General features: G+C 44.3%; 1 protein-coding gene across 1 annotated transcript in view; it reads right to left on the minus strand.

Moving 5' to 3' along the window:
• Nucleotides 1-18223: 18223 nt before the first annotated feature.
• GAL3ST2 (galactose-3-O-sulfotransferase 2) overlaps nucleotides 18224-24387 on the minus strand; it is a 155019-nt gene continuing 148855 nt past the window's right edge. Inside the window, exon 4 of the mRNA XM_030217177.1 lies at nucleotides 18224-19297. Coding sequence (XP_030073037.1) covers nucleotides 18485-19297 — 813 coding nt within the window. The 3' untranslated portion in view covers nucleotides 18224-18484. The remainder of the gene's footprint in view (nucleotides 19298-24387) is intronic.

Here is a 24387-nt window from a genome sequence, read left to right on the forward strand (position 1 = left end):
GTGGGGTGTCAGGAAGGGGTAGGGTCATGCTGTTAGATGGATTTATATGGTTGGGGGAATTCCAGGAGGGAGAACAGAAGATTGGGGGGGGGGGCAGGACATGTTGGAGAGGGGCTTGTATTGGTACAAGGGAGACAGGGTCTGCAAAGGAGGGGAGAACATTCATTGCCACAGGCCAGTACTTAGAAGCTATGTGGGTGCTGGGTTATACTCAGTGCCTGAAAACCTGGGGTGTCTCCAGCTTTAGTAAAAGGGACCCCAAGTAAAATAACCTGTAAGTTATAAGTATGTTTCTTTGTACCCTGCCTAGAATTCTGGATAGAGCAGGTAAAAAAATATTTTAAATACAAGTCCAACTGAAACATGTCTCGGCCCTTTTCACTGCTGTTAATGGTGTAAAACTGTGGTACCAGGTGCTGCATTTTTAACATACCCAAAATTCTCATATTTTTAGTTGCTATCCTTTCCCCATTCCATCTAGTGGTAGTAGTAGTAGGTACTTGTGATCTGGACTGGCACCTGTTGGAAACAGGATACTGGGCTCGGTGGACTTTTGTTCTATCCCAGTATGGAATTTCTTATGCTCTTAAGCAGGCACACATCAGATCTCCTCCGTAATGGGCTGAAAAAGGGGACAGGGTGGGAGAAGAGAGAAAGGAGATGCCACACGGGGGGGGGGGGGGGTGCCAACTGATAGTCTGCAGGGGGGCACCAGAGACCCTAGGCACGGCCCTGAGGGTGTGAATGACATGAGGAAGGACCTAGTGAAGCTAGAAGAATGGACCGATATTTGGCAACTAAGGTTTAATCCCAAAAAATGCAGGGCCATGCACTTGGGTCGCAAAAATCTGAGGGAACGGTACAGTATAGGGGGTGTAGTGCTTCAGTGTGCAAAGGAAGAGCGGGACTTGGAGGTGATTGTGTTTGATTACCTTAAAGCTTTCAAACAGGTAGAAAAAGTGATGGCCAAAGCCAGAAGGATGCTTGGGTGCATAAAGAGAGGCATGACCAGCAGGAAAAAGGAGGTGATAGTGCCGTTGTATAAGTCTCTGTTGAGGCCTCATTTGGAGTACTGCGTGCAGTTCTTGAGACTGCACCTATGGAAAAATATAAACAGGATGGAGTCGGTCCAGAGGGTGGCTACGAAATTAGTAAGTGGTCTTGAATGCAAAAATTATAGGGACAGGCTTATGAACCTCAACATGTATACGCTGGAAGAGAGGAGAGAGAGAGGAGACATGATAGAAATGTTTAAATATCTCAAGGGCATTTATGTACAGGAAGAGAGCCTTTTTCAAATGAAGGAGAGCTCTGGAATGAGGGGGCATACGACAAAGTTAAGAGGGAATAGGCTTAGGAGTAACCTAAGGAAGTATTATTTCACAGAAAGGGTGGTGGAGGCATGGAATGGCATACCCGGTGGAGGTGGTGGAGTCGAGGACTGTTCCAGAATTTTAAAAGGCATGGAATAAGCATATGGAATCGCTTAGGAACAGGAAGAATTAGGGGTTACAGAGGATAGGCAGACTGGATGGGTCATATGGCCTTTATCTGCCGTCATGTTTCTATGTTTCTACAATAGAAATCTGCAGAGCAACAGGCAGATGAAACAGATAATCTGAGCTTTTAAGCACATGATTGAGGTCTACATAATCCTGAGTGGTATAGAATGAGTAGAAGTGAATCGATTTGTTACTCATTCCAAAAGTACAAAGACTAGGAGACACTCAAGGAAGTTACATGGAAATACTTTTAAAACAAATAGGAGGAAATATTTCTTCACTCAACAAATAGTTAAGCTGTGAACTCTTTGCCAGAGGATGCAGTAACAGCAATTAGCATATCTGGGTTTAAAAAAGGTTTGGATAAGTTCCTGGAGGAAAAGTCCATAGTCTGCTATTGAGACAGATATGGGGAAAGCCACTGCTTGCCCTGGGATTGGTAGCATGGAATTTTGCCATTATTTGGGTTTCTGCAGGTACTTGTGACCTGGTTTGTCCACTGTTGGGAACATGATTTTGGAGTAGATGGGCCATTGGTCTGACCCAGTATGACTGTTCTTATGTTCTTAAGTTATGCTCTTATGGGCAGGAGAAGTATCAGTGGCAGGAAGAGTAGAATAGGTAAGTATCGAGCTTGCTGTGCTTAAGTGTATTAGTGCATAACTCCAAGGGGGCATAAACATGGCCAGGGAATGTGTATGACTCCAATGTATATGAATAACATATAGAATACTATAAGTTATATCACAGATCATGATCACTTAGGCAGCTAATGACCTTTAGCAAAACCGTTCAAACTTTAGGCATGTCAATGCTAACGTACTCTAGTATTCTATAACATCATCTTGGCGCACAGATGTCATTAAAAAATTGGTGTTCAGCACTCAGCATTGGCATGATTACCTTGCAGCACCTAGTTAATTAATTTCCCCCTTAGTGTGAGTATTAGCATGCGGTAGAATTTAGTATGGGATCCTGCTAACTGCTACCACATGCTAACTCCAACCAGCGCAGTAAAAATCCCATGCTAGCTATCGAACTGACTATTCACTTGTCCTTTAGATTGTAAGCTCTTTGAGCAGGGACTGTCCTTTTATGTTAAATTGTACAGCGCTGCGTAACCCTAGTAGCGCTTTAGAAATGTTAAGTAGTAGTAGTAGTAGTAGTGTGGGTTGGTGCAGGAACCAGGCAGATTATAGGCAGAAATAGGGGTTAGGTGGTGGGGGGAGGATCAGGTCTTAAAGAAGAAGAGATTGGATATGGGAAAGAACTTATCTTGGGAGAGGGTCTTATCTTCAGGCAGGGTTTTATAATGGGGGAGACTAGAAGGGGGTGTCTTCATCAAACATGGGATTGGATCATTGGGTAATTATCTTGCCACAATGTCTTTTAAAAACATTTTAATATGAATAGTATAAAGGGACTGCTTACACAGATTGGCAAGTAGCATGGGTGCTCTTATGCTGCTTGCCTATGCAAGTTAGGTGGTCCTATGCAGTAAGTGTATGACTTGTGCAGTAAATGTAGGGCAGATGCTAGCCACACTCCCAACATTTACCACACAGACTTTGTACTTACTATATCTTAACTTTTGCTCTTAATATGCAGTTAAATGAAAACATTAACTGCATTTTAATAAATATGCACCAAATAGCAGATGTAAATGTGTTTAGAGTTTAATTCCCTCCCACTCACCCCTGGCCTGATCTCTGATTTATAGGCCTTTGAACCAATTAGAAGGCTATAAAGTTAATTAGGGCATCTCTATCAACCAGTAATTAGCTGTTAGAAATATGTCTATAGAAGGGAACCTACAAATAATAATACAAATAATAAAAATAATTTTAAAAAGCCCTAAATATTAGCATAGCCTATAATATAACTAACAATTGTAGGGGACTTCAGTCTACAAATTCCAACTCCATTAGCAACTTAATTAACGGAGTGGAGGAGTGGCCTAGTGGTTAGGGTGGTGGACTTTGGTCCTGGGGAACTGAGGAACTGAGTTCAATTCCCAGCACAGGCAGCTCCTTGTGACTCTGGGCAAGTCACTTAACCCTCCATTGCCCGCCGCATTGAGCCTGCCATGAGTGGGAAAGCTTGGGGTACAAATGTAATAAATGAAATTATCAATAATAAGATGCAAACAGCAGTCTAGCAGCAAGATGTGGACTATCCAGTCTTTTTCACTGAGTGTCATATGTTTGATTATCTCCCAGTTGGTGACAGGTCATATGTGTGTACTGGGTTCAAAGAGATCCTAGCACTCAGAGAATGGTTCCAATCCCTGGAGGCTAAAGTAGCAGACTTGGAGGAGCTGAGGCAGAGCTACATAGAGGAGGCCTACAGGGACATAATAGAGAAGACCCATCTCCAGTCTGGCAACCTCTGTGTTGCCATGGAAGAGAAAGGTCACCTGAAGGAAGAGAGCATCACAGTGAAGAGGCAGGAAGTGATCCTGCCGCCCAGGGGATGCAATCTCCTCTCACACTGAGGATGTATCTCCAGGGGCTTCTGCTCAAGAGGGAAGGGTTAGAATGGCCATATTGGTTTGAGATTTATTCATTAGGCATGTAGATAGAAGGTGGCTGGTGGACTTGCCTGCTTGGTGAGGAGGTGGTGGACCTCGCATGTAACCTAGATAAGATTTTAGACAATGCTGGGGAGGAACTAGCTGTCTTGGCACAAGTGGGTACCAATAACATAGAAAAATGTAGGAAAGAGGTTAAGGAAGCCACATTTAGGCTCTTAGGTAGAAAGCTATAACCCAGAACCTCCAGGGTAGCATTTTCAGAAGTGTTCCCCATTTAATGTTCAGGATCCAAGAGGCAGGCAGAGCTCCGAAGTCTCAGTACATGGATGAGAGAATGGTGCAGGAAGGAAGGATTTAGATTTGTGAGGAACTGAGCAACATTCTGGGGAAGGAGGAGCCTATTCCTAAAAGATGGACTCCACCTTAACCAGGATTGAACCAGGCTGCTGGTACTAATATTTAAAAAGGAGACAGAGGGAGAGCACGTGACGTGATGAGCTGAGTGGACGTGCACTGCTTTAGCTCCTGGGCCCTCGCTCCATAAACCGCTCAAATACTGCAACACGAGTGATTAAAAAGAAAAATTAAAACTGGCGTACCTTTATGGACAGATATCTTAAACAGTCTCCAACCGGAATGGCGCTATGAGTGGGGAAAAAAGAAAAGGATAAAAGTAAAGTGTCAGCGCCAGACTCGAAAATGGCGGAGGACCCGCTTCCGGCGCATCAAAATTTTACAGCGTCGCAACTCGAACAGTTAACGCTAGCAGTTGCAAATGCTTGGCAGCCAAAATGGGACGCCCTAGACTTAAAGTTGGACGCTTTCCATACGAAGTTAGAAGGTTTGGAAACTCGAATGGAGGATGTGGCGACCAGGGTGTCCGCCCTGGAAGATGACTCACAGGGCTATAGCACAGACCTGCGGGAGGTAAAACGGCAGCTCCAAGAGCACATGGACAAATTAGAAGATCTTGAAAATCGCTCCCGCAGGAATAATGTGCGGATCGTGGGCCTTTCTGAGAAAATACCTGACAAAAACCTGGTGGATTGGCTCACGGGATGGTTAGCCAAGGAATTGGCCCTGACAGACTCTTTTGGACAACTGGTCATTGAAAGGGCACATCGCATTGGCCGCAACAGAGAAAATCAGGAGCGGCCGAGAGTGGTGGTTGCGCGGTTGCTCAATTATCGTCATAAAATGGAAGTCCTGCAGGGATTCAAGATTCGTAGAGGTGAATTAAAACACGAAGGACGGCAAATCCTGATATTTCAGGATTACTCAACTGGGGTACAGGAGCGACGGCATAAATTTCACCCTATATGCTCATCACTGGCCCAAAAGCAAATTCGTTTTGTTTTGCAATACCCAGCCTCCCTGAAAGTGCAAGTCCAAGGACAATGGCAGACTTTTAAATCATTGGAAGAAGCAAAAACAGGCCTTCGAGACCAAGGCATACTGGAGGGAGACTAAAGATGTTGGTAATATAAAGGGGACTAGATCCCAAAAATGCTAAATGTTGCAGTAATTATCACTATAACTATGTTCCATATATAGGAGTTGGGGGCTCTCGACACGCTAGGTGTTCTCTTGCTAATTCCGGGTCTAGGCCTGGGAATCTGGCTAAAGGGTTAGAACTGTGGGAGGGGATTAAGGGGGTTCATGGTGAAGGGTTTATATTATACGAACAAGTACTAGGCCTTAAAGGGAAGCGGAACTTACTTTATTGGAATCGGGGGAAGTGTATAGTGGAATTGAGAGGTATTTTTAGAGTCCGTTCTAGAGAATGGGGTCTTGGAGCTGAAGAGACCTGTAAAATCCTGGGCATAACATGGTCACTGGAAATGGGGTGGTTTAAAGGATGACCACTAGACTAATATCATGGAACGTGGGTGGGATTAGTTCCCCAATTAAAAGATCTAAGATACTCTCTGCACTTAAGAGACACAGAGCAGACATTGCATGCCTACAAGAAACACGTCTTACCGATCTTGAACACTCTAAACTACAAAAACATTGGGTCAGAGAAGTATTTGCAGTGTCATCACAGAGTCGTAGGGGGGGGGGGTGGCGGTGCTATTTAGAAAGGGGCTTCCATATAAAGCAACAGTACTGGAAAAAGGGGCTTAGGGGGACCATATAATGTTGAAGGTTTGGTTAGCGGGGAGAATCTTGTTGCTTTTGGTTTTATATGGGCCCAATAATCATGATGCATCCTTCCTTACCAACCTAGCAGGGAAATGCCTGCAAAGTCACGGTGGAGAACTGATTGTGGTTGGGGATTTCAATGCAGTCCTGGATCCCCGGCAAGATTGTTCTAGCACAAAGGATTCTCAGTATAGAGGAGTGCGGGCTAGAGAATTTCAGTCATTTACCAAGACCCTTGACCTGGTAGATCCGTGGAGGATTTATCATCCAGGAGAGAAAGATTATATGCACAAGTCAAGGGCACATGGCACGTTTGCCCGGATAGACTATATTTTGCTAGCCCGCTCCATGTTTCACCTAGTAGATACAACATATATAGGCCCAGAAGAAGTGGCAGATCATGCTATGATATGGATAGATATTAAAGTTACCACAGACGCCACGGGGCAGAGAGGGTGGAGATATCCGGCAGGCCTATATTATGATCCGCGGTTACGGGCACATGTGCAGCGGAATTGGGATCATTATATAGAACATAATAATTGGCATGCCACACACCAGCCCGAGTTGTTCTGGATGGCCTCTAAGGCGGTCATCCGGGGAGCTATTATAGCCTATTGTAGTGCTAAGAATAAGAAGAGGTCTGCGGGCATACTGAACTTAGAGCACCAGTTGCAGAGGGCTAAGAGAATTCATCTCCATCACCCCACAGTAGTTACCTTGGAGAATTTGAAAGCTACTCAGGTGGCCCTTAATAGTCTCTTACATGAAAGTGAGTTGAGATCGGCCCTCTTTTACAAATACAAGTTACATAAGTATGGCAATCGGGCAGGCAGAATGTTAGGGCGCTTAATAAAAAATTCAGGAGCCCCGAGGACAGTGACTGCATTGAAGGATAAAAAGGGGAATTTAATCACGGACCATCAAAAGATTGGGCAAGCATTCACAGATTATTTCTCAACCCTATATAAATCAAGACAGGTTCCCTCGGAACAAGAGATGCAACAATATCTAGCTCAGGCAAGGCTCCCTAAAATAACAGGGGAACAGCTAGGGAACTTGAATAAACCTTTGACAATGACAGAATTACAAACTGTGATTAAAACATTAAAGCTCTGGTCAGCTCCTGGGCCAGATGGATTTTCAGGAGAGTATTATAAAGTACTGTCAGGGAAGGCCTTAGCATCTTTGTTGGAATACTACCGGGAGGTAATAGAAAAAAGAGAATTCCCAAAGTATGCAAATTCAGCGCTCATAACTTTAATACCCAAGCCAGGGAAGTCATTAGATAATGTTGAATCCTATCGACCAATTTCATTGTTAAATGTCGACACAAAAATTTTGGCAAAACTGATGGCAATGAGGTTGGCGGAATATCTACCATCATTGATAGGCCCAGAGCAGGTTGGGTTTGTGAGAGGCCGCCAGTCAGTGCATAATATTAGGAAAACTTTGATGGCCATGGCGATCAGTCAGCAACATGGGGCGCCCACCCTGGTATTGAGTTTAGATGCTGAAAAGGCGTTTGACCAGGTTGGGTGGACGTTCATGTACCAGGCACTGGCAACCATGGGCATAAAGGGTTGGTTCATGCACGCAGTTCAAACGCTTTATTGTCAACCCAAAGCGGGAGTGTTCATTAATGGTGTCAGGGAACCAGAGTTTTTAATTCAACGTGGTACTCGACAGGGTTGTCCCCTATCCCCTTTGCTGTTATCATGACCCTGGAACCGCTGCTGCGTATGGTCTCTTATGCAGATGATCTGTTAGTAATTTTGCGAGAGCCCCCAAAGACTTTACCAAGGTTGTTGCAACTAATTGAACAGTATGGGAATTACTCAGGTTTTTGTCTAAATCTACATAAATCCTATGGCCTTGCCAGTGCTGCCAGAAGATCAGATAAATTGGCCGGGGAGCTTCCCCCTACAGTGGACACAAAACTCCTTGAAATATTTGGGAGTCACTATTACCAGGGACTTAACAAAGCTTTATGGACAAAATGTGCAGAGATTGTTGCAGGACACTACCAAACAGCTGAAGGTCTGGGGGAACCTACCACTCTCACTCATGGGAAGAATTGCGCTATACAATATGGTGGTGGCCCCCAGATGGTTATACACATTCCAGTCACTCCCACTGTTCCTAAAAAGGGCGGATGAACAGAAGTTGATAAAACTGGTGCAAACCTTCCTTTGGAGAAAGAAAAAACCACGACTTTCTTACTCAACATTAACTGTCCCGGTGGAGTATGGAGGCCTGGGCTTGCTGAACATTAAATACATGACGGTGGCAAGTGGAATGCGTCACATAAATGACTGGTTCCGTGAAACCCAGGACTATTCGGATACTTACATAGAGCTACAGCTGTATCCTGGGACGCACTTCAGCGCTTATCTACATATGGCGGGACCTTCCCTACCATATATACTACAGCGGACAGGAATATTGAGGTCGGCGAAAGCGGTGTGGCAATGGGTTTGTAAATTACACAAATTTTCATCAAAAACTACCCCATTTCTGTCGATTTGTGGGAACCACGCCTTTCCACCTGGAACTTTGTATCCAGCTTTTCAAAGATGGAAACGTAAGGGGATGGTATACTTATTACATGCAGTTACCTGCAGTTACCCTTGAAGGACGGATAAAGCCGTTCCAAGAGCTCCGAGAGGAATTTGACCTGCTCCCCTCAGATGAGTTTCATTATGGTCAGTTGAAGCACTACATACAGTCCCTGCCTTGGGAGGATCTAGCTGAAGATGTTCAGGAAGAGCTAGCTTCGGCATTTTCTCTAGCAGCGCAGCAACGAGTTCCACTAAAATTCCATCATAGACACATCAGGGACACTATTCCGGAACCTGATTTTGTAAAGTTGCTAACCCAGTGGAAAGAAGATATTCCGTTGGATCTTACAGTGGCACAGTTTAAAGCTTATATTTTGACTATGAAGAAACATATCATTATGATGTCACACTGGGAGATTCAATATTAAGTGGCACTCAGACTCTACATCCCCCCTAGGAGGGCTTTCCATATGGGGGTCTCTCCATGGGGGGAGTGCCCTAAATGCAAGGAAGCTGGAGCCACCTTGGGGCATATGCTCTGGACATGCAGAGGCATAGCTAAATATTGGAAACAGCTTACATAATATGTCTCTTCTATCTGGCGGGCCAGGTGGAAATATGACTCGGGATTGTTGCTGGGACATCCGGTGTTTATCCATCCAGTACCAAAAGGACTTACAGCTTTTGTACACAGGGCTACCGTGACCGCCATGCAGGTGATTCTGTCCGAATGGGTGACAGGCCAATACCCATCTTACTCTCAGTGGCGGACACGTATGATTTCGTTGATGCGGGTGGAGAGGATGGGAGTGAAGGACTTTAGTTCCAGGACAGGATTGGGGTTCCTGAATATATGGAGCCCATTGCTAAATACACTGACCCCGGTTGCCAGAAGCAGATTGTTGAATTTCTAGTCTTAAGTTCCGTTCACACAGGGGGGGGGGGGGAGGGAGGGCGAGGGAGGGATATTAATAGGGAGAAGGTTGGGGGGGTTGTTGGGAAGGGAGGGAAGGTTATAATAAAACTCCTTTGTTTCTGTAGATGCTAGTAAAATTACATTACCTGTAAAAAAATAAGAAATTGCTTTTGTGACCGCAAGTGATAACGCTGTGTAGTGATACATGTACAGGATACCGATTTTGAATAAAAATGATAAACCATAAAAAGGAGACAGAGAAGTTTTTTATTTAGCATGGGGAGGGGGGAGGAGGAGACAACAATTGCTCAGGAGTGCATGGTTCGGAGTGAAGTATCCTTGAAGGATACTTAGGATATTTAGGGAATCCCAATAGAGAAGTTTCAAGAAAGGTGAAAGAAAGCCAGGAGTGTTTAAGGGTAGAACAGAGCAATGGTTGCAAATTATCCCTGTCAACTTCTAAGCAGCTTGTAGATGCAAGGAAAAAACCCACTTTGAAGTGTCTGTACACAAATGCTAGAATCCTAAAATATAAGATAGGAGAGTTAGAGTAAATAGCACTAAATGAAGAGGTTGATATAATAGGTATCTCAGAGACCTGGTGGAAGAAAGACAATGGGACACTGTGTTACTAGGGTATAAATTATATTGCAATGATAGGGTGGATCAAACTGGAGGGATTTGCGCTGTATGTTAAAGAGGGAATTGAGTCAAACAAAATAAAAATTCTGCATGAAACGGACAGCAATATGAAATCCTTATGGATAGAAATTTCATGTTTGAAGGGAAAGAATTTATATGTAGAGCTATATGACTTTCTGCCAGGTCAGAACAATCAGACAGATGAAGATAAGTTAACAGAAATTAGAAAAGCTAGCAAATTTGACAACAGTATAATAATGGGTGATTTCAATTACCCCAGTGTTGACTATCTCAGTATTGACTGATTAAATGTCACACCAGGGAGTGCTAGGGAGGTAAAATTCCTAGATGTAATAAATGGCTGCTTCTTGGAGCAACTCGTCCAAGAACCAACAAGACGGGGAGTTATTTTAGATCTAGTCCTTAGTGGAATGCAGGACTTAGTACAAGAGGTAATAGTGTTGGGTCCTCTGGGAAACCATAACATGATCAAATTTGACTTAATAACTGGAGTGCAGTCACTAAGGAAATCTACTGTAGCAGCATATAATTTTCAAAAAAGTAACTATGATAAAATGAGGAAAATGGTTAAAACAAAAGCTGAAAGACTCATCTGCAAAGGTTAGGACTTTAAATCATGTATGCATGTTGTTTAAAAAATCAATTTTGGCAGCATGGACCAGATATATTCCATATATTAATAAACATAAGAATAGCCATAGACCAATGGCCCATCTTGCCCAGTATCTTTTCCATGCCAATGGTCTCCTGGATCCTTTTCCATAATGTCCTGTTGAAATGCTTGTAAAGCTTCCAATCTAAAGGGCACCACTCTTTCACCCTTTCTTTGTTCTCATGGGTCAGATTCTGGATACTTTTCTTGAGTTCTAAAGTTCAGTTTGAAGTAAACCACATGCTTCTGTATTGCTGCTTGATATCACCACACCTTGAGTATTATGTGTAATTCAGGTCACCATATCTTTAAAAAGATTATAAGAGAATTAGTAAAGGTTCAAAGAAGAGCAACCAAAATGATTAAGGAGATGAAACTCCTGTCATTTGAGGAAAGGTGTAAGAAGTTAGAACTCCTTAGCTTGGAAAAGAGATGGCTGAGGGGGGTGGGGGAGCTATTGAGGTCTACAAAATACTGAGGGGCCCTTTTACTAAGCCACAGCAAAATGTGGCCTGCGGCAGTACAAGCGCATCTTTTGGGCATGCGCCAGGCCAGTTTTTACCGTGTCCTGGAAAAGGGGCCTTTTTTTAAGGGGCTGGAGTTTTCTTATGGGATGAGGCAGGGATGTCCACTTTCACTCCTTTTTTTTGTTCTCTCATTAGAACCTTTAATGTGTATTTTGAACGCTGATCCTCTAATTTCTGGGATGCAGATTGGAAGATGTTCACTTAAGGTATTAGCTTTTGCTGATGACTTGTTGTTCCTTCTATCTGATCCACAGCAATCTCTTCCTCGCTTATTGCATTTGCTTGAAGATTATGGTGGGCTATCTGGTTTCACTTTAAACCTCAGTAAATCAAAGGCTCTACCCTTGCTTCCATCAGCACGTGCTGATTGGCAAGGCCCCTTTCCTCTGCAGTGGGAGGACCAGGCACTCAAGTATCTTGGTGTATATATCCCAGCAGACCTGTCTCTTCTCTATTCCCTTAATATATGTCCTCTGTTAACTTCCTTGGGCAGGAAATTACAGCTTTCGAGAGCCTATCCCCTGTTTAACTGGGGCCGTATAGCTCTATATAACATGGTATTAGTCCTTTTCTCTCCCATGGCCACACCCTCTTTTGGTTTGCATGTGAGACAATTTAGGTGTGCAGTGTTATAGAATAGTGCACAGGCAGATCTGTTTGCAAATTCAAATTGGTGCAAATTAACTCATTAATTTGAGCACCCAACTTTGGATGACCTAAATAGAATCTGTGGGTTTTTGTTTGCTGATAATAGTGCACATTCTTTTAAAAGTGTGAACTATCTGCAAAGAGGGCACACTTTTTCCCAACAGTGCCCTCATTCAAACCAATAGCCATGTGCAAACTGAACCACTGTGCATGCACAATCTGTTGACTTTGTTCCTATGAAAACAAAATGGACAACTGAAAATGAATAAAGCAAACATTTCCAGAAATTACATGAAACAAAAATGTTCTGGCTGCCCATATACATGCTTGTATATAGCGAAGATACATACCTGTAGCAGGTATTCTCCAAGGACAGCAGGTTGATTGTTCTCACTGATGGGGTCGGCGTCCACGGCGGCCCAGAGACGGCAATTTTCCACAGCAAAATAAACAAAACTTTGTCAGAGCCTTCCAGAGCGCAGAGCGCGTGCACCGCACATGCACGGCTGTCTTCCTGCCCATCGCGCAAGAGTCCCTGCTCAGTTATCAAAAAGCAATAGCAAGGAGAAGAACAACTCCAAAGGGGAGGTGGGTGGGTTTGTGAGAACAATCAGCCTGCTGTCCTCGGAGAATACCTGCTACAGGTATGTATCTTCGCTTTCTCCAAGGACAAACAGGCTGCTTGATCTAATTGATGGGATATCCCTAGCACCCAGGCTCACTCAAAACAACAAAGAAGGTCAATTAGGCCTCGCAATGGCGAGGACATAACAAGGATTGACTTAAAACCAGAACGTCTAACTGAGAGTGCAGCCTGGAACAGAATAAAAATGGGCCTGGGGGGGTGGAGTTGGATTCTAAACCCCGAACAGATTCTGCAGCACCGAATGCCCAAACCGACTGTCGCGTCGGGTATCCTGCTGAAGGCAGTAGTGAGATGTGAATGTGTGGATTGATGACCACGTTGCAGCCTTGCAAATCTCTTCTATAATGGCTGACTTCAAGTGGGCCACTGACGCTGCCATGACTCTAACACTGTGAGCCGTGACATGACCCTCAAGATTCAGCCCAGCTTGGGCATAAGTGAAGGAAATGCAATCTGCTAGCCAACCGGAAATGGTATGTTTCCCGACTGCGACTCCCCGTCTGTTGGGATCAAAAGAAACAAACATTTGGGCGGACTGTCTGAAGGGGCTTGTCCGCTCCACGTAAAAGGCCAATGCTCTCTTGCAGTCCAAGGTGTGCAACTGACGTTCACCGCAGGGCGGGTATGAGGATGGGGAAAAATGTTGGCAAGACAATTGACTGGTTCAGATGGAACTCCCACACCACCTTCGGCAAGAACTTAGGGTGCATGCGGAGGACTACTCTGTTGTGATGAAACTTGAGATAAGAAGCGTGCACTACCAAGGCTTGGAGCTCACTGACTCTACGAGCTGAAGTAACTGCCACCAAGAAAATGACCTTCCAGGTCAAGTACTTCAGATGGCAGGAATTCAGTGGCTCAAAAGGAGGCTTCATCAGCTGGGTGAGAACGACGTTGAGATCCCATGACACTGGTGGAGGTTTGACAGGGGGCTTTGACAAAAGCAAACCTCTCATGAAGCGAACAACTAAAGGCTGTCCAGAGATAGGCTTACCCTCTACATGTTGATGAGAAGCACTAATTGCGCTAAGATGAACTCTTACAGAGTTGGACTTGAGACCAGACTCTGACAAGTGTAGAAGGTATTCAAGCAGGGTCTGTGTAGGACAAGAGCGAGGATCTAGGGCCTTGCTATCACAACAGACGGCAAACCTCCTCCATTTGAAAAAGTAGCACCTCTTCGTGGAATCTTTCCTGGAAGCAAGCAAAACCCGGGAGACACCCTCAGAGAGACCCAGGGAAGCAAATTCTACGCTCTCAACATCCAGGCTGTGAGAGCCAGAGACCGGAGGTTGAGATGCAGAAGCGCCCCCTCGTTTTGAGTTATGAGGGTTGGAAAACAGTCCAATCGCCACGGTTCTTCGGAGGACAACTCCAGAAGAAAAGGGAACCAAATCTGATGCGGCCAGAAGGGAGCAATCAGAATCATGGTTCTGCGTGAGTTTCAGCAAAGTCTTCCCCACCAGAGGTATGGGAGGATATGCATACAAAAGGCCTTTCCCCCAATGCAGGAGAAAGGCATTCGACGCTAGTCTGTTGTGGGCCTGAAGTCTGGAACAGAACTGAGGGACCTTGTGATTGACCTGAGTGGCAAAAAGATCCACCGAGGGGGTGCCCCAGTTTTGGAAGATCTTGCATACGATGCCCAAGTTGAGCAACCACTCGTGAAGTTGCATTATCCTGCTCAATCTGTCGGCCAAACTGTTGTTTACGCCTGCCAGATATGTGGCTTGGAGAAACATGCCGTAACGGCAAGCCCAAAGCCACATCTGGATAGCTTCCCGACACAGGGGTTGAGATCTGGTGCCCCCCTGCTTGTTGATGTAGTACACGGCAACCTGATTGTCTGTCTGAATTTGGATAATTTGATTGGATAGCCAATCTCTGAAAGCCTTTAGAGCGTTCCAGACCACTCGCAACTCCAGGAGATTGATCTGAAGACCTTTTTCTTGGAGGGCCCAAACTCCTTGAGTGTGAAGCCCATCGACATGAGCTCCCCACCTCAGGAGGGATGCATCCGTTGTCAGCACTTTTTGTGACTGAGGAATTTGAAAGGGACGTCCCAAGGTCAAATTGGATTGAATTGTCCACCACTGAAGGGAATTGTGAAAATCGGTGGACAGCTGGATTGCATCCTCTAGGTCCCCTGCAGCTTGATACCACATTGAGCTGATCTCATGTGAAGACGGGCCATGGGTGTCACACGGGCTGTGGAGGCCATATGGCCTAGAAGTCTCAACATCTACAGAGCTGTGATCTGCCCTGGCCATGGAAACTAGAGACAGAAGATTGTCTGCTCTCGCCTCTGGAAGATAGGCACGAGCTGTCTGTGAGTCCAGCAGAGCTCCTATAAATTCCAGTTTCTGAACAGGGAAAAGATGGGACTTGGGGTAATTTATAACAAACCTGAGTAGCTCCAGCAGTTGAATAGTGATCTGCATGGACTCTAGAGCTCCTGCCTCTGAGGTGTTCTTCACCAGCCAATCGTCGAGATAAGGGAACACATGCACTCCCAGTCTGCGTAGCGACGCAACTACTGCCAGGCATTTTGTAAAGACCCTGGGCGCAGACACCAGACCAAAGGGCAGCACACAATACTGGAAGTGCTGCGCTCCCAGACGGAATCGAAGATACCTCCTGTGAACTGGAAGTATCGGGATGTGTGTATAAGCATCCTTTAAGTCCAGAGAGCATAGCCAATCATTCTCTTGAATCATGGGAAGAAGGGTGCCCAGGGAAACCGTCCTGAACTTTTGTGGGACTAGGAATTTGTTCAAGGCCCTTAGGTCTAGGATGGGATGCATCCCCCCTACTTTCTATTGCACAAGTACCTGGGATAGAATCCCAGTCCTTCTTGCCCTGGTGGAATGGGAGGCCACCTTTGGTGAAAAAATTTTAACCTCCCCCCGACCAGCAAGTCATCCGGTACGGACACCTTTATAGTGGCTATGCTCAGCTGGAGCCAGTCAAAAGCCCGTCCCTTGCTTTTGCTGGGGAGCCACAGGGGCCTGCCTTGGCACACGCTGTTGACTAGAACGAGCGCACTGGGGATGAGCCTGAGAAGGCTGTCAAGAAGGACAATTGTACCTACGCTTGTTATAAGCATAGGGAGAATTCTTCCTTCCCCGGAAAAATCGTCTACCTGATGAGGTAGTAGCAGAAGGCGCCCGGCAGGAGAGATTGTCCATAGCGGTTTTCCACTGCGTGATCTGATCAACCACTTGCTTGATTTTCTCACCAAAAATATTATCCCCTCCTGGCAAGGGACATCCGTAATCCGCTGCTGGACTCTATTGTCGAGGTCAGAGGCACACAGCCATGAGAGTCTGCGCATCACTATACCTTGGGCAGCAGTTCTGGATGCAACATCAAAAGAATCGTAAGCACCCCTGGACAGGAATTTACGACACGCCTTCTGCTGCCTGACCATCTTCTGAAAAGGCTTGGCCTGCTCCGGAGGGAGTTTATCAACCAAGTCCGCCAGTTGCTTCACCGTGTTCCTCAAGTGAATGCTCGTGTAGAGCTGGTAGGATTGAATTTTGGCCACGAGCTTAGAGGCCTGATACGCCTTTCTCCCAAAAGAGTCCAGGGTTCTAGATTCTCTTCCCAGGGGCGCCGAGGCAAAGTCTCTAGAACTCCTGGCTCTCTTGAGAGCGGAATCCACAACCATAGAGTTGAGAGGTAACTGTGACTTCATCAGCTCACGTTCTCCATGAATCTGATATTGGGACTCAGCTTTCTTGGGAATGGTGAGATTACTTAGTGGTTTCATCCAGTTCCGCATAAGTGTCTCCTTGAGCACATTATGCAAAGGAACCGTGGATGACTTCTTAGGTGGCGAAGGATAGTCAAGGACCTCGAGCATCTCAGTCCTGGGCTCATCCTCAGATACCACAGGGAAGGGAAAGGCCACAGACATTTCCCGGACAAATGAAGAGAAAGAAAGACTCTCTGGGGGAGAAAGCTTTCTTTCTGGTGAAGGAGTAGGATCAGGGAAGACCACAAGGCTCCTCGGAAGAGAAATACCTGGGATCTTGCCCTTCATCCCACGAGGCATCCTCATCGGTATCGGGCAAGAGTTCCTTAACTGCAGTCCGAAACCGGGCCCATCTCGACGCTGAGGAACCATGTTCTCGATGGCGATGTCGAGAAGTCAACTCCCATGCCAGCAGCGATGAAGCTCCCTTCAGCGATGTCGAAGGGGAGTTGACCTGGGTGGCAACCGATGCCGATGCCGCAGGCGGCACCGGTGTCAAAGACCTCACCACAGGCATAGAGCCAGCTGCCGCTTCCATCAACAGTACAGAGGGCGCAAGCACCCCCCAGTACCGGAACAGACTGACGCATCAACCCCTCCAGAAGACCTGGAAGAATGGCTCGATGCACTCGTCGCTGATCGATACTCCTCGGTACCGACGAGGAGGACGTGGAATCCATAGGTGGAGACCCACTTGATGGCTCACTGCTCCCAGCATGTGTTGGTCTCCAGACAGCCATTACCTGTGCTCCTGAAGTCGATGCCATCTTCAGTGCCGATATCGACGACGACGACCTCGGTACTGCTGTCGACGTTGACGCCGAAGAACCGGTCGAAGCTCCAAAAATACGGTCCTGAAGAGCTTTTCTCAATGCTAAGACACAACTTACATGCGTCTGGGCGATGGTCGGGCCCAATCACTGAACACACCACACGTGGGGATCGGTACTTGCGATCGACCGGTTGCACCGAGTACAGTTCTTGAAGCCGCTGGGAGTCCTCGATGAAATGGATGGAAAAATAGCAGCGGCAAAGTCAAAATTCGCGATTGTGCCAATAAAAAGGGCACAAAAATGAGAAAACGCGTACGCGCGGCCTAAGAAGGCCGGACGAAAACGAAAGGAAACTTAAAGGGCCAAACTAAGAAATTAGGGGTTCTTTTTTTTTTTGTTTTTAAAGTTTTGTAGGCAGGATAAAAGAAAGACTAAAGAAAGACAAAGGAGGGAGAAAACGCCCTAAAAGTGCGACCAAAAAGGAAGACTCTTTCTCTGGACCTGAGAAGACAGACCGATGAAGCAGCCACTCTCCACTGCGGTAAAAGAAAAAACTGAGCGGGGACTCTCACTTGACGGGCGGGAAGACGGCTGCGCGTGCGTGGTGCACGCTGGAAGGCTCTGGTAAAGTTTTTTTAAATTTTGCTCTGGAAAATTGCCATTTCTGGGCCGCCATGGACGCCAACCCCATCAATGAGAACAAGCAGCCTGCTTGTCCTCTGAGAATTCAAATGATTCCAATGTGTGCCTTTCTTCTATTATGCTTATTTACCTCCTCTCTGAGATCAGCCCTCTGATAGTTTTTTGGTTCTCCTTGTTCTCTATGTGTAGGGTCCTGAGAATGATAATCATCATACAAGTATATGCAGCCACTTAAGCTTTAACATTACATGTCATTTATTTTATAGAAACAGGGAAAATCTTTTTTTGTTTTAGTCAACAGAACATCCAAAGTATGAGCAGAGCAGAGAATACAGGACACAGAAGCAATGAAAAGAAATACAAAAGCTTATGTTTAGTTGGTCCAGTGGTTTTTCATAAAGGAACATTTGTCTGGGAAATTATCTGGGTTTTAATGTATTTGTTGATTTGTGTTATATTGAACATATAATGGTACTTTAGTAATTAATGTGAGTATAGGTCTTCTCTTTTTCATTTGCTCTACATAGTAAGATCTAGCTTTCTTGGTTTCTCTGGGAACTGCTTTGCATATAAGAGAGCTGTGTGCTGGGTTTCAGGAACAATCAGCCTATGACAGATCCTCATGGTTTCATTGGCTAACCCTGACTTAAGACCATAGCCCATGATATCTGCTGTTCCTGACTGATAAGGTTTCAGATGTTTGTCTTTGATCTGGGACTTATGCATTGGTTTTCCATTCTGGACACAGATCTCTGTAAGTTCTTTCTGTCTTGATCGCAGGAGCTCTACCTCTTTCTGCATCTTTTCCATGCCAATGGTCTCCTGGATCCTCTTCCAAAAGGTCCTGTTGAAATGCTTGTAAAGCTTCCAATCTAAAGAGCACCACTCTTTCACCCTCTCCTTGTTCTCATGGGTCAGATTCTGGATACTTTCTTGAGTTCTAAAGTTCAGCTTGAAGTAAACCACATCCTCCAGATTCCAACACAGGATGTTCTTCAGGAGGACCATGGATTCATCAAAGTACTCAGTGATAAGTACCAGCTGAAACTTCTCTTCAATATCCATTAGGACTGAATGCACATAGTTTTCTCCCTCTTCTGCATTGTTATCATAACCAAAATCATACCACATAGTGTTCCTGGCATGTATGTTTTTTATAGGAACACTTAGATTGTAGTATGTCCATGGTGATGCCAAAAATTCATTTAGATCCGTTAATTTCTGAAATGCTGGTATAGAGCCTTTATGGTATGCAAAAGAGGACTCTAGCAGGGTAGTAGGATTCCTCAGGACTGAAAAATAGAAGGTGTTGTTTGGCATTACTTTTGCAACCTGTTTAAGAGAAAAAATAGGAAGGTATTATAAAGCAGTATAGAATTGGTCTTTTGTCCTGACTTTTGTCCTTCCCAGTGAAAGCTAAGAATCAATAAAACATTTGTTTCTGACATTATAGTTCCATTTGTATTATTCTATCCCCATAGTATGTATACACTGCATTGTTTTGTATTTGTGGATCCAGAAGGTAAACTGCAGTTACAATTCTAACTTTCAAATGTTCTCCCTTTGATATAACCCTTCTCTCCCTCTCTGGCAGACACTTGTTTAGTTCTGCCTTAGTCCCCTCTCATGTCTTACCTTTCATTAGTCTTTCCTCAGACCTTTGCCTGCTGGGTAAGCACTGCATCCCTCCCTACTGGTAGATAGGCTCTCTGTGAGCAGCTCCACCAGCTCTGTCCCTCTGTTCCTTTGGGAAAATTAACCACTTTTAATCTGACTTCCTCCACCAAAAATTTTAGCAACAACGTGACAGGCTCAATAGCAATAGCAGGCCTGGATATTACACCCTGGTTTCAATATCCCCCCCCCCCCCCCCCCATATATATATTCTATTTTTCACTTTGAATGGGCGGTGATGGCATTGCCGCGTGGCTGCCACTAGTTCAGCTTAGTAAACAGGAGGGTAAAATAAACTCAATAATGCAGATTAAAATAATAAACAAATATGTATAAATAAACAAACAGTAATGATACAGAAAGCACATATCTTATCTTGTAAGAAGGCAGGTATTTGTATCACACTTGCAAAATCCAAAAAACATAAATAATGCTTAGAAGGTATGTCAATGCTAAAAAGAGGAGTAAAAAATTATGGTTGAAGAGGCATATGATTTGAATGATATATTTTTTAATACTCAAGACTACAGAAGTAGGGTGAAAAAACATAGTTTGAATACCATACCCTTGAATACTCAGTACTAAGAAATAAGATGACAGAGAAAAGAAAATAGAAAAATGGAAAAACTTAAAGGAAGAGAAACTAGGGGGAGGAAGGAAGAGGAGGAGGAGGGGAAAGAAGAAAGGGAAGAAGAGGAAGACAAAGGGGAGGGGAGGAAGAGGGGAGATGGGAAGGGGAGGACTGGAAATGAAGGGAAAGGGGATCTCTTATTTATAAAATACCACAAATTTATTCTAAAGAAATGTTATAAAACATCAAAATATTGTCATGAATACAACAGAATGCTTTTGTCTTACAGAGAAGTTATGGGGCCCTTTTACAGAGCAGCGGTAAGCCCAATGCGAACTTACCACTTGCTCTTCCATGATTATCACCGGCTCAATAAAACCACCGGTGGTAGTCCCACCGTGAGCGCATGCCATTTCTAGGGGAAAAAGAAACCCCCTGGAAATGGCTTGCATGGTAGTAACCCAGCAGTAATTGGGCATTGCCACGCGCTGCCCGGTTACCGCTGGGTTAGCACGGGAGCCCTTATCGCCACCTCAATGGGTGGTGGTAAGGGCTCCCTGTCACATGGCCATGCGGTAACAGTTCTCTAACCACATGGCCATGTGTGTCTGGGAGCTTTTTACACACTATGGTAAAAAGGGTCCTGGCGTATGGGAAAAATGGCCCCCCGCTGCTTGCGCAAGGCTATATAAATATAAAAGTGTTTATATATATAAAACTAGCAATGTGATGGGTCTCGAGTAATGAAGAAACAAATGAATATAGCCATTTATATCTCTAGAAACATTTAAAATAAAAACAATCAAAAAGATCAAAGCCATAAATTAGCTGCCAGATTGGCAAAAAGTTGTATTGTAAATTTAGTAACTCATCAGTCCGCTTTTCTTCTCGTCTTCCTTTTTACTTTTTTTTTCTGTCATTTATTTTTCAGTTATTCAAAGTTATGGTTTTCAGACTGTTATTTTCCCTATAATTCTTTAGTCATGAATACTACTACTACTTAGCATTTCTATAGCGCTGCTAGGGTTACGCAGCGCTGTACAAGTTTAGCATGGGGAAGGACAGTCCCTGCTCAAGAGAGCTTACAATCTAAAGGTTACAAACTATGTAGTCAGTGTAGGTAACTTACAACTTAGGTAGTTAATATTAAAAGATGTACCATTCAAAGCATATATGCCTCTTCAACTATACTACTCTTTTTAGCATTGAGATGCCTTCCAAGCATCATTTGTGTATTTTGGATTTCGCAAATGCGGTACAAATATCTCCTTTGTGACAAGATAACATATGTGCTTTTTGTATCATTACTGTTTATGTATTTATGCATATCTATCTTAGTCTGTTTATTATTTTAATCTGTATTATTTAGTTTAAATCATATTTGTTATTCATTATTTTTATAAATCACACCTTATAAATCACATAGCTTTACCTATATTATTATTTTTATAAATCAGCTTTATCTATATTGCAATAACAATGTGGCAGTTGTCTAATGCATGATTGTAACATCCTTGATACATGTAGAGGGGCATTTTTGAAATTACATCCAAGTCAGAATTGGGACGTCCTGCTTATAATTCCCCCCCCCCCCCCCAAAATGTTAAAAAACCCATCCATCTCACAGCTATTTTAAAACAGGAAATACATCAAGATTTCCTGTTTGAAAATACCAGGCATAAAAATGTATGACATCATTTGTACGAAAATGGCCAAACAGATGTCCCTGTAGAGCAAAGGGGCAGCCCTAGTGGTCAGCACAGCGGACTTTGAACAATGGGACCCAGGTGCAAATCCCACCTTAATTCATTTATTGTGAGTCCTCCAGGAACAGATAAAAACCTACTGTACCTAAACAATATACCAGTATAATAGCCATCATGCTTGCAGGTGTTTTATAAATTCAAGTACAATAGATATTTCTATATTCCAGGACAGCTCACATATTTATACAGAAATAAGAGTTAAAGTGGGAGTTACACCTGGGTCCCATTGTTCATAGTCCACTGCACTAATGGATGTTTCTTCCCATTCCATTATCACAGAAAGAAGTCCTGATTCTGGGCTCTCCCTAGTCCCACCCAAAAAAACATGCCACCTTTCTACTTGGATGAACTACAGTATAAAACGTTCAAAAATCATGATTTGGACATTTTTGGCAGATGTCCTTTTTTTTGGACATTTTGATACATCCATCTACTTTGAAAATGAACGCCATACGTTTTTATGTATTTATGTGTGTGTGTGTGTGTGTACGTATATATTTTTTAAATCTCTTATTAGGACTCCTGACGCAGGCATTGTGCCAAAACATGACCACGTCAGGTCAGTTAATAAAGGATTTTTATTTGGAACTGTGGTTTTGATTTGTTTTTGTTCATCAGTGCTCTTTCTGGGTTCCTTGTATGATCTGTGGAGATTCCTCTACTCTGTGTTGGTGTGGTTCAATAGTAAGACAGGTGTGAAGAGAGTTCAATCAAAAGTAAAGGTTCTAGACTTAAAAAAAAAACCTTTGATGAGATGGAGGAATACATCAAGGATTTTTTTTTATCTGGATGGGAACATCTGGGAAAAGTATTAAAAAAGTGGGCAAAACTAAAAGGAGCTATTTTAAGGGCAACAAACTTTATTGTAAAGAAACTAAATAAATGTAAGAAAAAAAAGGCTGCTTAGGTTTTCAAAATTAGTAGCTGAAACGGTAAGGAAAAAGTGGTTAGCTTTCATAAATTACAAGAGATCAGAGAAAGAGGAAGACAGGTGACAATGTCTGAAAAGCTAAGAGAATTTGGTGAAGTAGTCAGGAAATCAAAGATGATAGAAAATAAATACAATTAGGAATGGAAGTATAGTAGACCCTGAATGATTTTCAGAGGACTGTGTTTGAATTGTAAACCACTTTGTTCTGTTTTGGAAAGGTGGTATATTAAACTCAATAATATAAATTAATGGAAACACTTCTAAAACAGAGAATAGTGAGGTTTATAGAATCCAATGGATTGCAGTATCCAAGGCAGCTTGATTTACTAAAGTCAGGCTTTGTCAGACAAATCTTATAAGTTCTTTGACTAGGTGACCAGAGAGTTTTTATTTATTTTTGTTACATTTGTACCCCGCGCTTTCCCACTCATGGCAGGCTCAACATGGCCTACATGGGGCAACGGAGGGTTAAGTGACTTGCCCAGAGTCATAAGGAGCTGCCTGTGCCTGAAGTGGGAATCAAACTCAGTTCCTCAGTTCCCCAGGACCAAAGTCCACCACCCTAACCACTAGGCCACTCCTAGATTGAGGGAGAGCGCTAGATATTATATCTGGTAAGGTTTGCCTCTTTGTGGAAAATACCTAAATCTTCAATACAATAGACACCCCTGATTGTGTGGATAACGTGAGGAGGGACCTAGCAAATCTTAAAGACTGGTCCAGAATTTGGCAGCTAAGATTTAATACTAAAAAATGCAGGGTCATGCATTTGGGCTACAAAAATCCGAGGGAGAGGTACAGTTTAGGGGTGAAGTACTGTGCACAAAAGAGGAATGGGACTGGTTGTGATCATATGTGATGATGATAAAGAGGGGCATAATCGAACGGCGCTGGCCAAATTGATGGCTGGCCATCTTCGGGGCCGGCTCCGTGAGCGGACAGAGCCAAGTGTATTTTCAAAATACGCTTGGCGCCGGCCAAATCGCTCGCCAGGTTTGGAACAGGATCGCTGGGTTTAGATGAGATGGCCAGCTCCGATTTTCAGTCATAATGGAAACCGGACCCGGCCATCTCAAACCCAGCGAAATGCAAGGCATTTGGCCATGGGAGGAGCCAGCATTTGTAGTGCACTGGCCCCCCTGACATGCCAGGACACCAACCGGCCACCCCAGGGGGCACTTAAAAAATCTTTAAAACAAAATTAGCTTCCAGGTGCATAGCACCCTTCCCTTGTGTGCTGAGCCCCCCAAATCCCCCCCAAAACCCACTGCTCACAAGTCTACACCATTACCAAAGCCCTAAGAGGTGAAGGGGGGCACCTACATGTGGGTACAGTGGGTTTTGGGGGGGGGGGTTTGGAGGGCTCAACATTAACCACCACAAGTGTAACAGGTAGGGGGGGGGGGGTGGGCCTGGGTCCATCTGCCTGAAGTGCAGTGCACCCACTAAAAACTGCTCCAGGGACCTGCATACTGCTGTC

The sequence above is a fragment of the Microcaecilia unicolor genome, chromosome 10 (assembly GCF_901765095.1).
Source record: "Microcaecilia unicolor chromosome 10, aMicUni1.1, whole genome shotgun sequence".
NCBI lineage: Eukaryota > Metazoa > Chordata > Amphibia > Gymnophiona > Siphonopidae > Microcaecilia > Microcaecilia unicolor.